This window comes from Coregonus lavaretus (genome assembly GCF_964263955.1).
Source record: "Coregonus lavaretus genome assembly, chromosome: 4".
Taxonomy (NCBI): domain Eukaryota; kingdom Metazoa; phylum Chordata; class Actinopteri; order Salmoniformes; family Salmonidae; genus Coregonus; species Coregonus lavaretus.
The window spans coordinates 68165523-68177601 of NC_139991.1; the positions used below are offsets into that span (position 1 = coordinate 68165523).

A 12079-nucleotide genomic window follows, 5' to 3' on the forward strand; every position below is an offset into this window, starting at 1 on the left:
TGCCCTGTGTAGCATTGGCATGACAAACATTCATCTGACACCAAGGACATTGTGGTGCGAGTAACAAACGAACAGACAACAACAAAAGACTGTTCAGCCATGTTAAATTCAAAGGAGGAAAAGTGTTACAGAAAAAGCCATCGACATGCAGGGTTACAAAATATATTCTTATATTTCATGATGACTATGCATTCTCCCTATCTAGCCCTGTTATTCTCAAGTCCACAATTATAATAGCTTTTTGCCACATAGGCTATGCTGTCTGCCATCAAACGGTTGGCAGAGATGAGAGACCAGAGGCAGTGAGCTGCTTTCTGAAACAGTCTCAACATAGCTGTAAAACAGATAGTTTGCGGTCCAAAAATGGAACGTCTGCTGGATGAGAAACAGAGAGATATGATGAGAAACAGAGAGATATGATGAGAATCAGAGAGATATGATGAGAAACAGAGAGATATGATGAGAAACAGAGAGATATGATGAGAAACAGAGAGATATGATGAGAAACAGAGAGATATGATGAGAAACAGAGAGATATGATGAGAAACAGAGAGATATGATGAGAAACAGAGAGATATGATGAGAAACAGAGACATATGATGAGAAACAGAGACATATGATAAGAGGGAGAATGGCAGTGCATTGCGGTTGGCAGGCTGACTGTGGCACAGGGTCTACTGCTTCGCTGCTAGCCCTATCCTGGACAAGCCCTCAATATCCCAGGGCAAGGAGGGGGAAAAGGTGGGAGAAAGGCGAGCGCAATGAATTATGAGAAAATGAAAAAAAGGAAAGGGGAAAAAATTGTGATAGAGCAAGATAAGAACGAGAGAATGTTAGAGAAGGAGAAATCATTCATCGTTGACAGTAAACGTTTGTGAATCACAGGAAGACAAGACTTTCCTTCATTGTCATTAGTGAACCTCCAAGGGGGATTTGTCACTGTTTATATACATTCATTAAAAAGGTCCAATGCAGCATTTTTTTTTTTTTTTTACCTCAATATCAAATCATTTCTAGGTAACAATTAAATACCTTACTGTGATTGTTTTAAATTAAAATGGTCAAAAAGAAACAAAAATAGCTTATGTTATCGGCAGAGGTTTGGAAATCTTTCTTATTGGTCTATTAACTAATTTACCCCATGGTGATGTCACCATGGAAGGCCAAAACTCCATCCCACCAAAACAAGCTGACATTTCAGGAGGTCTTTTCAAACAGCTCTTACACTAAAGGGGCATTATCATAATTTTCACAATGTCACAGTATTAATCCAACCTCAGTGTGGAAACATATATAAAACACAGGAAAATCACGTTTTTGACTGCACTGGGCCTTTAAGATCAAGACATGATTATAGTCACAATTATCGACCAAGCCAAGTTGTTTGAACGATGAGTGTTCCCATTTCATTCAGAGTGTGTTAAAATACTCAGTATAGTATCTCTTACTACCTCACCTTAGAACAATAAAGCTACGTTGAACCAGAGCTAGTTACAGACTGTCAATTTGTACCAATTCCTGTCTAGGCGATTTGTCAGCAGGAAGATACCATCTTGCTACTGAAATAGTGTTAGAATGTAGACTGATACCATCTTGCCACTGAAAGGGATGGCGATACTTGGAATTTCTAGGGAATGCTAATAAAACTGAAATGCAAACAGTACAAAGGTAACTGTTGTGCACTGATTCATTCTAGCAATATTGATGAAAACAAAGCCAGCCATTCTCTGTGTACTTAAAGTATCACATTATTATGCAGGTCCTACTGTTTGAAAAGGTAAGTACATTTCAAGGGTGTCTTAGCTTTGTGGTAAAGTGTTAGCATTTAAAAAAAATAAAGAATCTATAACACATTCAATCATAGTTATTTTACATAATCAACTCTGTTATTTGTCAACTCTTATCTGTCAATTCCATTATGTGATTATAGAAACGTTATCGTCATAGCGTTTCAATGTCATTAATTTATCCATGATAAATATTCAGCTACTATTATCAATCATTTGTTCTCTGTAATAACCTTACAGTATGCAGAGCAAATTGTGTTATGCTTCATTTACAAGATGTCATTCATGTTCAATGTATTCTGGTTTCTAGGGCGTTAGCCACTTTTAATGCGACCAGAGATAAGTCAAAATATATTATTAAAAACGAATGCCCAATTTAATCGGATTGATTTGTTTGCTTAGTAATGCCCTCACATCAAAAGCGACCTTATCATCATCATCAACGTATCAATCTACCCGTAAGGCTAGATTTAAGACAATCAAGGGTTAATTTTGTGTTTTGTTCCTGCCTGTTGCTTGACCAGAATTTGGGCTAATCTATAAGCATACACTATGAGTTAGGTTAGTGAGTTGGACGGCAGGTAGCCTAGCGGTTAAGAGCGCTGGGACAGTAACCGGAAGGTCGCTGGTTCGAATCCCCACGCCAACTAGGTGAAAAATCTGTCGATGTGCCCTTGAGCAAGGCACTTAACCCTAACCACAGTTAGTCTTTACAAGGTAGTACTATATTTCGTCTTTATGATAAAAAATAAACATGTTCACTTAGATAGTAAAAAAAAGTAATTCCCATCCCACTAAAAAGAAACACCCTGAAAAAAAACCTTGGAGTGTTGGCAGACTTTATAATGATGCTTCTGTTGTATGGGTTACTGTGGTTTCTCTGCTTCATATATGCAGATTTGTAAATATTTTTCAAGTGTTCAGTGCAAAAAGAAATTGCTTGAGGCCACACACCCTCCCAGTGGAAAAACTGTCAGGCCGTGAGAGTGAGACGACAAGCCTAAGTACTGAGTTTGGTTTCTCCGACCAACCGTGCACCAACCCGGCGCCAGGAGTCTTCCTCTCCCTCCTTCGCTGTGCCCATGGTTACCAGTTTTAATGGTGTATCCTCCCCTCCCCAACCAGGAGAGGGAGAGAAGGGAGGTAGGGGTGGCTACGAGCCGTCCTGAAGCTCCTTGGCCTTGGCCAGGATGGTGTGGACATCTGAGATGGGGTAGTCCTGAAGAAGAACAGAGACAATCAGTTAAATGTCAAGTAAAACCTCCTTAGTTGCCCAAAACATGACCTACATTGGCCCCACTGTATTTGAATAGATCCTTTCAAATGGTCTTACCTGCAGCAGTCTCATGTTGACCGTGAAGTCTCCCGCCAGCAACTGATCTCGAATCAGTCTGAAACCACACAGGACAGGCATGCAAATCAGAACAGAAATAACAAACATAACGCATAACATATGGTAAAATGCAGACAAGCGTCTTACTAGTATCCAATTCCATCCAAATCCTATCCAATTCCATCCAAATTCAAGTAAATTCAGGAATTTCATTGCATTCTTAGAAAATCCAAACTCCATGTCCATTTCAACAGACTTGGGGAATTGGAGCTGGGGTCAATCTGGGGTTAGGGGCGTTCGTGGCTAGGCAGGACAGAAGGGAACTCACACGAGCATGGCGCAGCAGACCAGGATGAGGAAGTCGAAGCGGTCCTGGTCGGAGAAGAGCGTGTCCCAGATGCGGATGACGTCAGGTAGGAGGAACTCCTGGGACAGCAGCAGGGTCAGCCAGCGGAAGGTGAAGTACTGAGGCTTGATGTTCTGCTCCTGCTGTTAAAGAGAATGGAGGGAGGGAGAGGTTGAAAGATTGAACTAGCCTCCATCATAACTACAAACAACATAACATTATCCCACTAAATGAATTAATCTAACCAAAACCAACACTTTGTTTGGAGGTGCATGGGGAAAATTAATGGGTAAACAGATCAAATGTGTAACTCCCCCCCTTACGAAACATATCCCCTCCCCTATACCACTCCTCCCCATATCCCTATGAACTTGTATCCCTTCAGAGCCGTGAAGACGAGTCAACAAGGGCCCAGGGAAAGGGCCTAGGGATGGCTTTGGGACAGGGCCCAGGAGTCCTTTGCTCACCAGTTTAATGTAGAGCTCCATGTCCTTCTCCTTGAGCATGGAGTAGACACTCTCCATCTTGTAGGTGATGCCGCACTGTGAGTCATCCAGACTCTTGATGAACATGTCCCGGTTCTCCGACATCAGGTTGGTGAAACAGAAGAAGGTGTCTGCCTCGGCGTGCTCTGGTTGGTTGGACGGTCAATTAGTAAATCAGTCAGTCAAAATATCAGTCAATCAATCAGTCAATCGTGCCGTACCAAGTGTCAATTGTGTTTGTCTGTCTGTCTATATATGACAGACAATAAAATACTTCTAAATGGAGGTCAAGCAATAACAATCTGTGAAAATTAGATGAGATAGGGAAGAAGGGTGGTTTGCCATTCCTCATTTGTCCTCTAGGTGGCAGTGCTGAATCAGTTAGCTTGATCCATTTCATCACAGAACATCCATTCCTTCACAGAACACCCATTCCATCACAGAACATTAGCACTCTTATGCAGAGACTAGTGAAATGGGACTATCAGAGGGAAGTAGCAGCTGGTAGAGCTGATATTTGCATTAATACAACAGAATAGTACTTTACTAGTCTATCTACCGACCCCCCCCCCCGCACCCACCTTTCCACTTGTCGTTGGGGTCGGTAGCGAAGGTGTAGTAGAGGGGTCCCACCACCTCGTTCATGCCCTGCACGTAGGCAATGCCCGGGTTGAGCTTAGCGTAGATGAACAGGATGCGCTCCACCACCTCCCAGTGGGCCTCGCAGCCATTGGGCAGCACCTCGTACTCGTTGGAAGGGTACAGGTTGAGAGCCTTGCCCGGGGAGCTCACCTGAAGAGCGGGAAGGTAAAGAGGGGAAAGAGTGGAGAGGGGAGAAGGGGTAGGAGAGAGTGAGGGGGGGGGGGTAGGCCCAGTCAAAAAACAACCACTACCCCCCTAGGCAGGCAATTGTGCAATTGTAGAAGTTCCTGAGGGTCGTAGGGGCCAAGCCGAATTTCTTCACTGTCAGTGTGATGGGACCATTTCAGGTCCTCAGTGATGTGCACGCCGAGGAATTTGAAGCTTTTGACCCTCTCAACTGGGGCGTGCTCTCTCTGCTGTCTATTGTAGTCCAGGATCATCTCCTTAGTTTTGTTGACGTTGAGGGAGGTTATTTTCCACCTCTTCCCTGTAGGATGTCTCGTCGTTGCTGGTAATCAGGTCTACCCCGGTTGTGTCGTCAGCAAACTTGATGATTGAGTTGGAGACGTGCGTGGACACGCAGTCATGGGTGAACAGGGAGTACAGGAGGGCGCTGAGCATGCACCCCTGTGGGGCCCACGTCTTGAGGATCAGCGTAGTGGAGGTGTTGTTGCCTACCTTCACCACCTGGGGTCGGCCCGTCAGGAAGTCCAGGACCCAGTTGCACAGGGAGGGGTTCAGACCCAGGGCCCTGAGTTTAGTGATGAGCTTGGAGGGCACTATGGTGTTGAAGGCTGAGCTGTAGTTGATGAACAGCATTCTTACACAGGTATTCCCCTTGTTCAGGTGGGATAGGGCAGTGTGCAGTGCAATTGCGTTGTCCGTGGATCTGCTGGGGTGGTATGCAAATTGTAGTGGGTCTAGGGGGTGACGTAAGATGGAGGAGATATGGTTGTTAACTAGCCTGTCAAAGCACTTCATGATGACAGAAGTGAGTGCTACGGGGCGAGCGTCATTTAGTTCAGATACCTTCGCTTTCTTGGGTACAGGAAGGATGGTGGACATCTCGAAGCAAGGGGGACCATTTCTGTAGACCAATATGTCTGTTCTCACAAATATACAACAAACGCACACATTACATTTGACATTTTAGTCATTTAGCTGACGCTCTTATCCAGAGCAACTTCCCGGAACAATTAGGGTAAAGTGCCTTGCTCAAGGGCACGTCAACAGATTTTTCACCTAGTCGGCTCGGGGATTCGAACTAGTGACCTTTCGGTTACTGGCCCAACGCTCAACTGCTAGGCTACCTGCCAAATGACACAGACACACACATACTTTCTCTCTCTGACGGTCAGACTCACATTGGTGACCCCGCTGCGGTTGCGGTCCACAGTCTGGGCCTTGAGGGTGGTCTGTTCCACGCGGCGCCTGAGGGTCTCGTAGTCATTCTGGGGGTCCAGGATCAGCTGGCAGGGGTAGTCTGTGGGCCACTGGAAGAAGGCCATGTCTGGGTACAGACGCCTGCCATTACAGAAATACATTAGTTAATTAGCACTTAGTAGTTCATCCTTTGTTCCTTTGTGGAAAATCCACGAGAGAGCGCCACTGCTGCTGATCTTCTGCCGTTTTAGAGATGGTGTTCCATGATAGGCTACTGGAATCCATTAATAGACTATTCATTAATGCTCGCCCCTGTTCTGGAGGACGAGTTACTTATAATACAAGGAGATATTCACTTCAAAGTCAGCTAAAGAAGTGCCTAGCTACCTACCTGACATCTTTATCAATCTGCAGCAGCACCTCATTGTCTCTGAAGTAATTGTTCCACTTGCTCTCTGGGTTGGGGTTGAGAGGCTGAGAGAGTGAAAGAAAGTTAGAAAGAGGGAATGAAAATGAATGTATGGGAAAATTCGGTGAAAGTTCCTGTGTATTAGCCGAGACAACCCAGCGGTGTGTATCAGAGTAGGAAATTTGTCTATTTTGGGGGGTAACGAAGGAGGGAGAGGAGAGGAGGAACTCACATGGTCTTCCATGGTCACGTCCTCTCTGGAGAGGCCCAGGTTGGCCTTAGCGATGCCGGGCTGGATGATCATCTCCTTCAGGAACTGGGAATAACCCTCCCTGTGGGCACATAATTAAAAACAACATTTTTAGAACAGTATTGAACAGTATTATATTGTATCTCTACGCCTGTGGATTAAAGCAAGAGTCAGGGACCATCGGAGGTCAGCTACTCCTAATGGTATCATTTCAGGAGTTACATTTGACCGACAATTGGACTTGGTGAAATTGACTAGACTCAGCAATATGACATCATCATGGACAATTCTGAATTGACTAGGGGCCATTCAAAGCATTCCAGGCACGCTCAATCAAACAGTCAAAGTATTTGAAGGATTTCAATAATGTGAGGAGAGCCAATAGAAGCAGCAGAATCGCCACCACTGTCTCCCCTGTCCAGAGCCGACCCGATATAGCTGTCCTGAGCCGGGTGTGTTGTGTTCTAGTGTGATATTTGAATAGGCCAGGTTCCATTATGAGTCAGCTGTTTGTCTAGGAACACTTGGTAAAATCTAAGAAAAGATTCCCAAAGTAAACTCCAGCGGGACAGGGGGGATATACTTGACCAAGAATTGGTTAGTTACCAAGGTATCATTCTGTCACTGATTAAAAGGCTGACATGGAAGGATATACACAGTGGCTAAGTCTTGATCAGTTCATGTTTTCATGCTCTATATAAAAGGCCTCAAAGGCTCTGGATAAGAGCGTCTGCTAAATGACGTAAATGTAAATGTAAAGGGCTGATCAAAAGTCAATACATCTATAGATGGTTTCATTTTCACTTTAACCATTCAAACTAGGGCTGGGCGATATATATATAATTTTTTTTGGTATTTTTCGTTTTTATGAGCGTTTATGTCCGCTTGTTCTCATGTTGTCTTTTTGGTCTCGTCTCGTTCGCTCCTTCTGTGCTGTGCACCTTCCATTCACACCAGAGAACAGTATATCATTTTTTACATTTACATTTTTAGTCATTTAGCAGACGCTCTTATCCAGAGCGACTTACAGTTAGTGAATATATATATATATTTTATTTTATTTTTTTATACTGGCCCCCCGTGGGAATCGAACTCACAACCCTGGCGTTGCAAACGCCATGCTCTATCAACTGAGCTACATCCCTGCCGGCCATTCCCTCCCCTACCCTGGACGACGCTGGGCCAATTGTGCGCCGCCCATGAGTCTCCCGGTCGCGACAGAGCCTGGATTCGAACCAGGATCTCTAGTGGCACAGTTAGCACTGCGATGCAGTGCCTTAGACCACTGCGCCACTCAGGAGATGCTCATGTCTCCGCCCTAACAATGAGAGTCATTGTTCCAAAGGCGGGAAGGCAACCGACAAGGTTCAAAATAAGGGCATTGGGCTTATTTTTGACAGATATTTGGGAGAGTGAAACCTCTCGCTTTGTCTCTTTCTCCCAAGCCCCTCCCCCTACCACTCACAACAACAAAGTTGCTGGTTTTATTTTTTTATTGGCAAAAACTTTTCGCTTTGTCATTATGAGGTATTGTGTGTAGATTAATGAGGATTTTAATTTATTTAATCCATTTTAGAATAAGGCTGTAACGTAACAAAATGTGGAAAAAGGGAAGGGGTCTGAATGCGTCTCCTGAGTGGCGCAGTGGTCTAAGGCACTGCATCGCAGTGCTAGCTGTGCCACTAGAGATCCTGGTTCGAATCCAGGCTCTGTCGTAGCCGGCCGCGACCGGGAGACCCATGGGGCGGCGCACAATTCGTCCAGGGTAGGGGAGGGAATGGCCGGCAGGGATGTAGCTCAGTTGGTAGAGCATGGCGTTTGCAACGCCAGGGTTGTGGATTTGTTTCCCACGGGGGGCCAGTATTTAAAAAAATTATGTATGCACTCACTAACTGTAAGTCGCTCTGGATAAGAGCGTCTGCTAAATGACTAAAATGTAAAATGTAAATGTAAATACTTTCCGAATGCACTATATATGGTGAATATTCCATAAGTTAGAAGGAAATATATTATATGAGTTTTAGGCCACATCGGCCAGCCCTAATTCATACCGGTCCTGCAAGTGCACACATTTCTTATTCTGAACATTTCAATTAATCTCCTCCTATTGATAAATAATTGATGTCCACCAGAACTGGTGGAGACGTTTTTACCTCTGCTTTTTGAGAAAGGAGTCCCATATCGTCTGGTCCAGAGGCAGGTAGTTGAGCAGGACCTGGAAACACGGAAGCAAGTCATCCGAAATAAGAATCCCAATCCCTCACACATAAGATTAGAAAAACAGGCTGAAACTAATACTAAAACAAAGGCTAATGCTACATACTGTAGATGTCTGTCTATTAAAATGGGTGGAGCAACTCACTTTCCAGCAAAGTGCACGGATGCCTCCTTCAAATGGGATACCTGAGAGAGAGATAGGTGGGTGGGGATGGAGGAGAGAAGGAGGAATGACAGAGAGAAAAAAATAAAGATGAATACAGGACAAGATAAAGTTAAATAAGGAGACAGAGTAACAAACTAAGTAATATAACACATGAAAAAATTACATTCTGGAGATGAAAGCAAGGTTTTTTCTTACCACTGAAGCAAAGTTCCCGGAGTGCCTTCAAGTCTAGCTTCTCTTCACTCAAGGCCACCTTGAATTCCTGGATCCTTCATTTGTACAAGAAATTAAAAAATGTTTGGGAAACCCTGTCCCAGAGGAATTCAAAATAGATTGGGGTGGATTGATTGTTGTGATTTAGCCCAAAAGCATCAAAGGCTATACAGTGGATCTTAGACTATATTACCAGGGGCAAACTACCCACCCTCCAAGACACCTACAGCACCCGATGTCACAGGAAAGCCAAAAAGATAATCAAGGACATCAACCACTCGAGCCACTGCCTATTCACCCCGCTATCATCCAGAAGGCGAGGTCAGTACAGGTGCATCAAAGCTGGGACCGAGAGAATGAAAAACAGCTTCTATCTCAAGGCCATCAGACTGTTAAATAGCCATCACTAGCTGCTGCTGCCTATTGAAATCACTGGCCACTTTAAGAAATGGAACACTAATAATGTTTACATATCTTGCACTACTCATCTCATATGTATATACTCTATTCTATAATATTCTACTGTATCTTAGTCCATGCCGCTCTGTCATTACTAGCCAATATATGTATATATTCTTAAATTCCATTCCTTACTAGATTTGTGTGTATTGGGTATATGTTGTGAAATTGTTAGATATTACTTGTTAGATATCACTGCACTGTCGGAACTACAAGCACAAGCATTTCGCTACACCCGCTATAACATCTGCTAAACACGTGTATGTGACAAATAACATTTTATACTGCCGATCTAAGGCTAACGCTATAGAAAGAGGTGCGTGTAGAACTGACAGGATTGGCTATTCAGCTATTCAACATCAGAGAGTTGTGTCCATTCTACATAGCCTAGCTATATCTGTGATACTCTGATTTTGTTCTAACCTACTGAACAGAACTAAAGCAAAAGCTATGATTTCAATCTAGTATGCCTTTCTCCTGTAATAGAAATGTATCTCTTTCCTCGACGGCTACATCCTGTTTGTCATGGCTCCCTCTAAAACTGCAGACGATCAGCAGTTACTTGGCTCAGAGCTATTCAAAAGGGAAAACTGTTCATTTGTTTATTATCAAGCAACAGCCCTCGCAAGATACCAGTCCTGACCTCAGATCATTAACTTCAACACCAGGCAAAAGTGCTTTGCTGTCACAATTAAACCCTACATTTGATTTCCCTTCATAACGTTGGATCCATTATTTTCCTCGAACAGTTAAGTCCAGAAGCAAGAGTGAATAGTAGCCTAAAAGCAAGGGAAGCTTTATAATGAGTAGCCTAAGCATGACAACAACATTTCGGCCATCACAGAAAATAGGTTACCATAGTAGGCATATGAACAGTTTTATTTAGCCACAAATAGCAGGACCCTAAATAGATTAAAATCAGGTAAATGAGTGTGTCCTGCTTTGAACTGCCCCTGTCTTACAAGGATTTAAAGGGATGTCCTGTCAGTATGTGCATTGTATAGGTCAAATGTAATGCAATATACCACCATTGCATCTTGAGTAGGCTAGTCTGTATTTCTCCTTGTCTTGTGGATTATCAATAGCTGACATTAAGTCAAATACAACACACAGGTTTGACTGTCTCTAGTCTAAAGTGGTCTCAGTTAGTTGTGATAATTTCATCAGTGGAGAATGTGGGTATGTTAGCAACCTAAGTTGCATAATTACATTTGAGGAATTAGGTAGCACAAGTTCTGCATTCTCTTAGCCCAGTCCTTCCTCAACAGTTTAACGTTAGCCACTACCTAGTTAATTGAAAGCCTCGAATTAAATGGCCATTTAGGGTTCCTTCAGTTTAAATGTATTGAGTTTTAATGCTAACTATTAATAGTTACAGTCACTGAAATAGACAAACATGATAGTTGTGTCGGTGGACAGCTTGAGTGCCTATGCTTGAGCAAAATGTTTCCTATCCACATAGATAGCTAGCTAGATAGGAAACAATTATTTAATTCAAGCAGAGAATAGGGGGGGGGACATTGTCTGCAGTGTAGTACAGTACAGAGAAGCGAGCATTTTCATCGATGTTGCTACCAGATGTCTTCCCATTTCATCGAGACAACGGGCTATCTAGTTAGCTATCTAGTTAGCTAAAGTGAGCCTAGCCTTCGGAGTCTACCATATAATACACGAACAATTAGCTACACAGAACGCACCACAAGAGATTGCCAAAAAAGACAAACGTACATGACATTTCGTCGAATTTGTTATTATGGCCCACTGTCCATTCATAAATCAAATCTACACCTCACCTGCTTCGGTACGAGCTCGACATGTTGGAAGACTCCAAAAGCTAGACCTGTGTACCACAAGAAAAATAGTCCGATGGGGAAACATACACGATTTGGTAAAGACTACTCAAATGAGGATGTGCTGTAACATGGCCTATTCCTATGCACCAATTACATATGTAAAAAATTACTCGAAGTTTCTTTTCTTGAAGTCAAACTTATCATAGTTGGACTGAAATACTATTTCTGATTGTACTCACACTGTAAACTTCACGAGTATATCACCTTTCCAGTGTGGGATGATCTCTGCTGTTTTTTTTGTTATGCCCCGTCACCAAATGTATGCATAATCATTTTCATGTTATTCTGCTACTTTGCATTATTTAATGTAAATAATAATTAGAATAGCTTATTGCACTAGCTAAGTGTATGCACTTATTTTGTGTTCAATGCCAGACCTGGTTAAACGTTAATTCTAACTCATCAGTTAGATAGATACCCTCCCTATTCCAAATGTTGAGAGGATTTAACTAACAATGACCATTAAACAACATTTCTTAAAATGCAATGCGATTGTTTTTTCTCATTACCTTCCCAATTAATTGTAACACATGTGA

At 43.0% G+C, this 12079-nt stretch overlaps 1 protein-coding gene across 1 annotated transcript; it reads right to left on the reverse strand.

The window, feature by feature from the left end:
* Positions 1–993: 993 nt before the first annotated feature.
* On the reverse strand, positions 994–11541 carry LOC311128464 (TBC1 domain family member 13-like). The gene is made up of 12 exons (XM_084160619.1): positions 11484–11541; positions 9214–9287; positions 8998–9038; positions 8789–8850; positions 6618–6717; positions 6368–6450; positions 5958–6117; positions 4533–4743; positions 3934–4097; positions 3449–3609; positions 3121–3178; positions 994–3006 (listed from the first exon to the last, which is right to left on the reverse strand). Exons 1-12 carry the CDS (start codon positions 11504–11506, stop codon positions 2941–2943), a joined length of 1203 nt encoding a protein of 400 aa, XP_084016745.1. The 5' UTR covers positions 11507–11541; the 3' UTR covers positions 994–2940.
* Between the last annotated feature and the right edge of the window lie 538 nt (positions 11542–12079).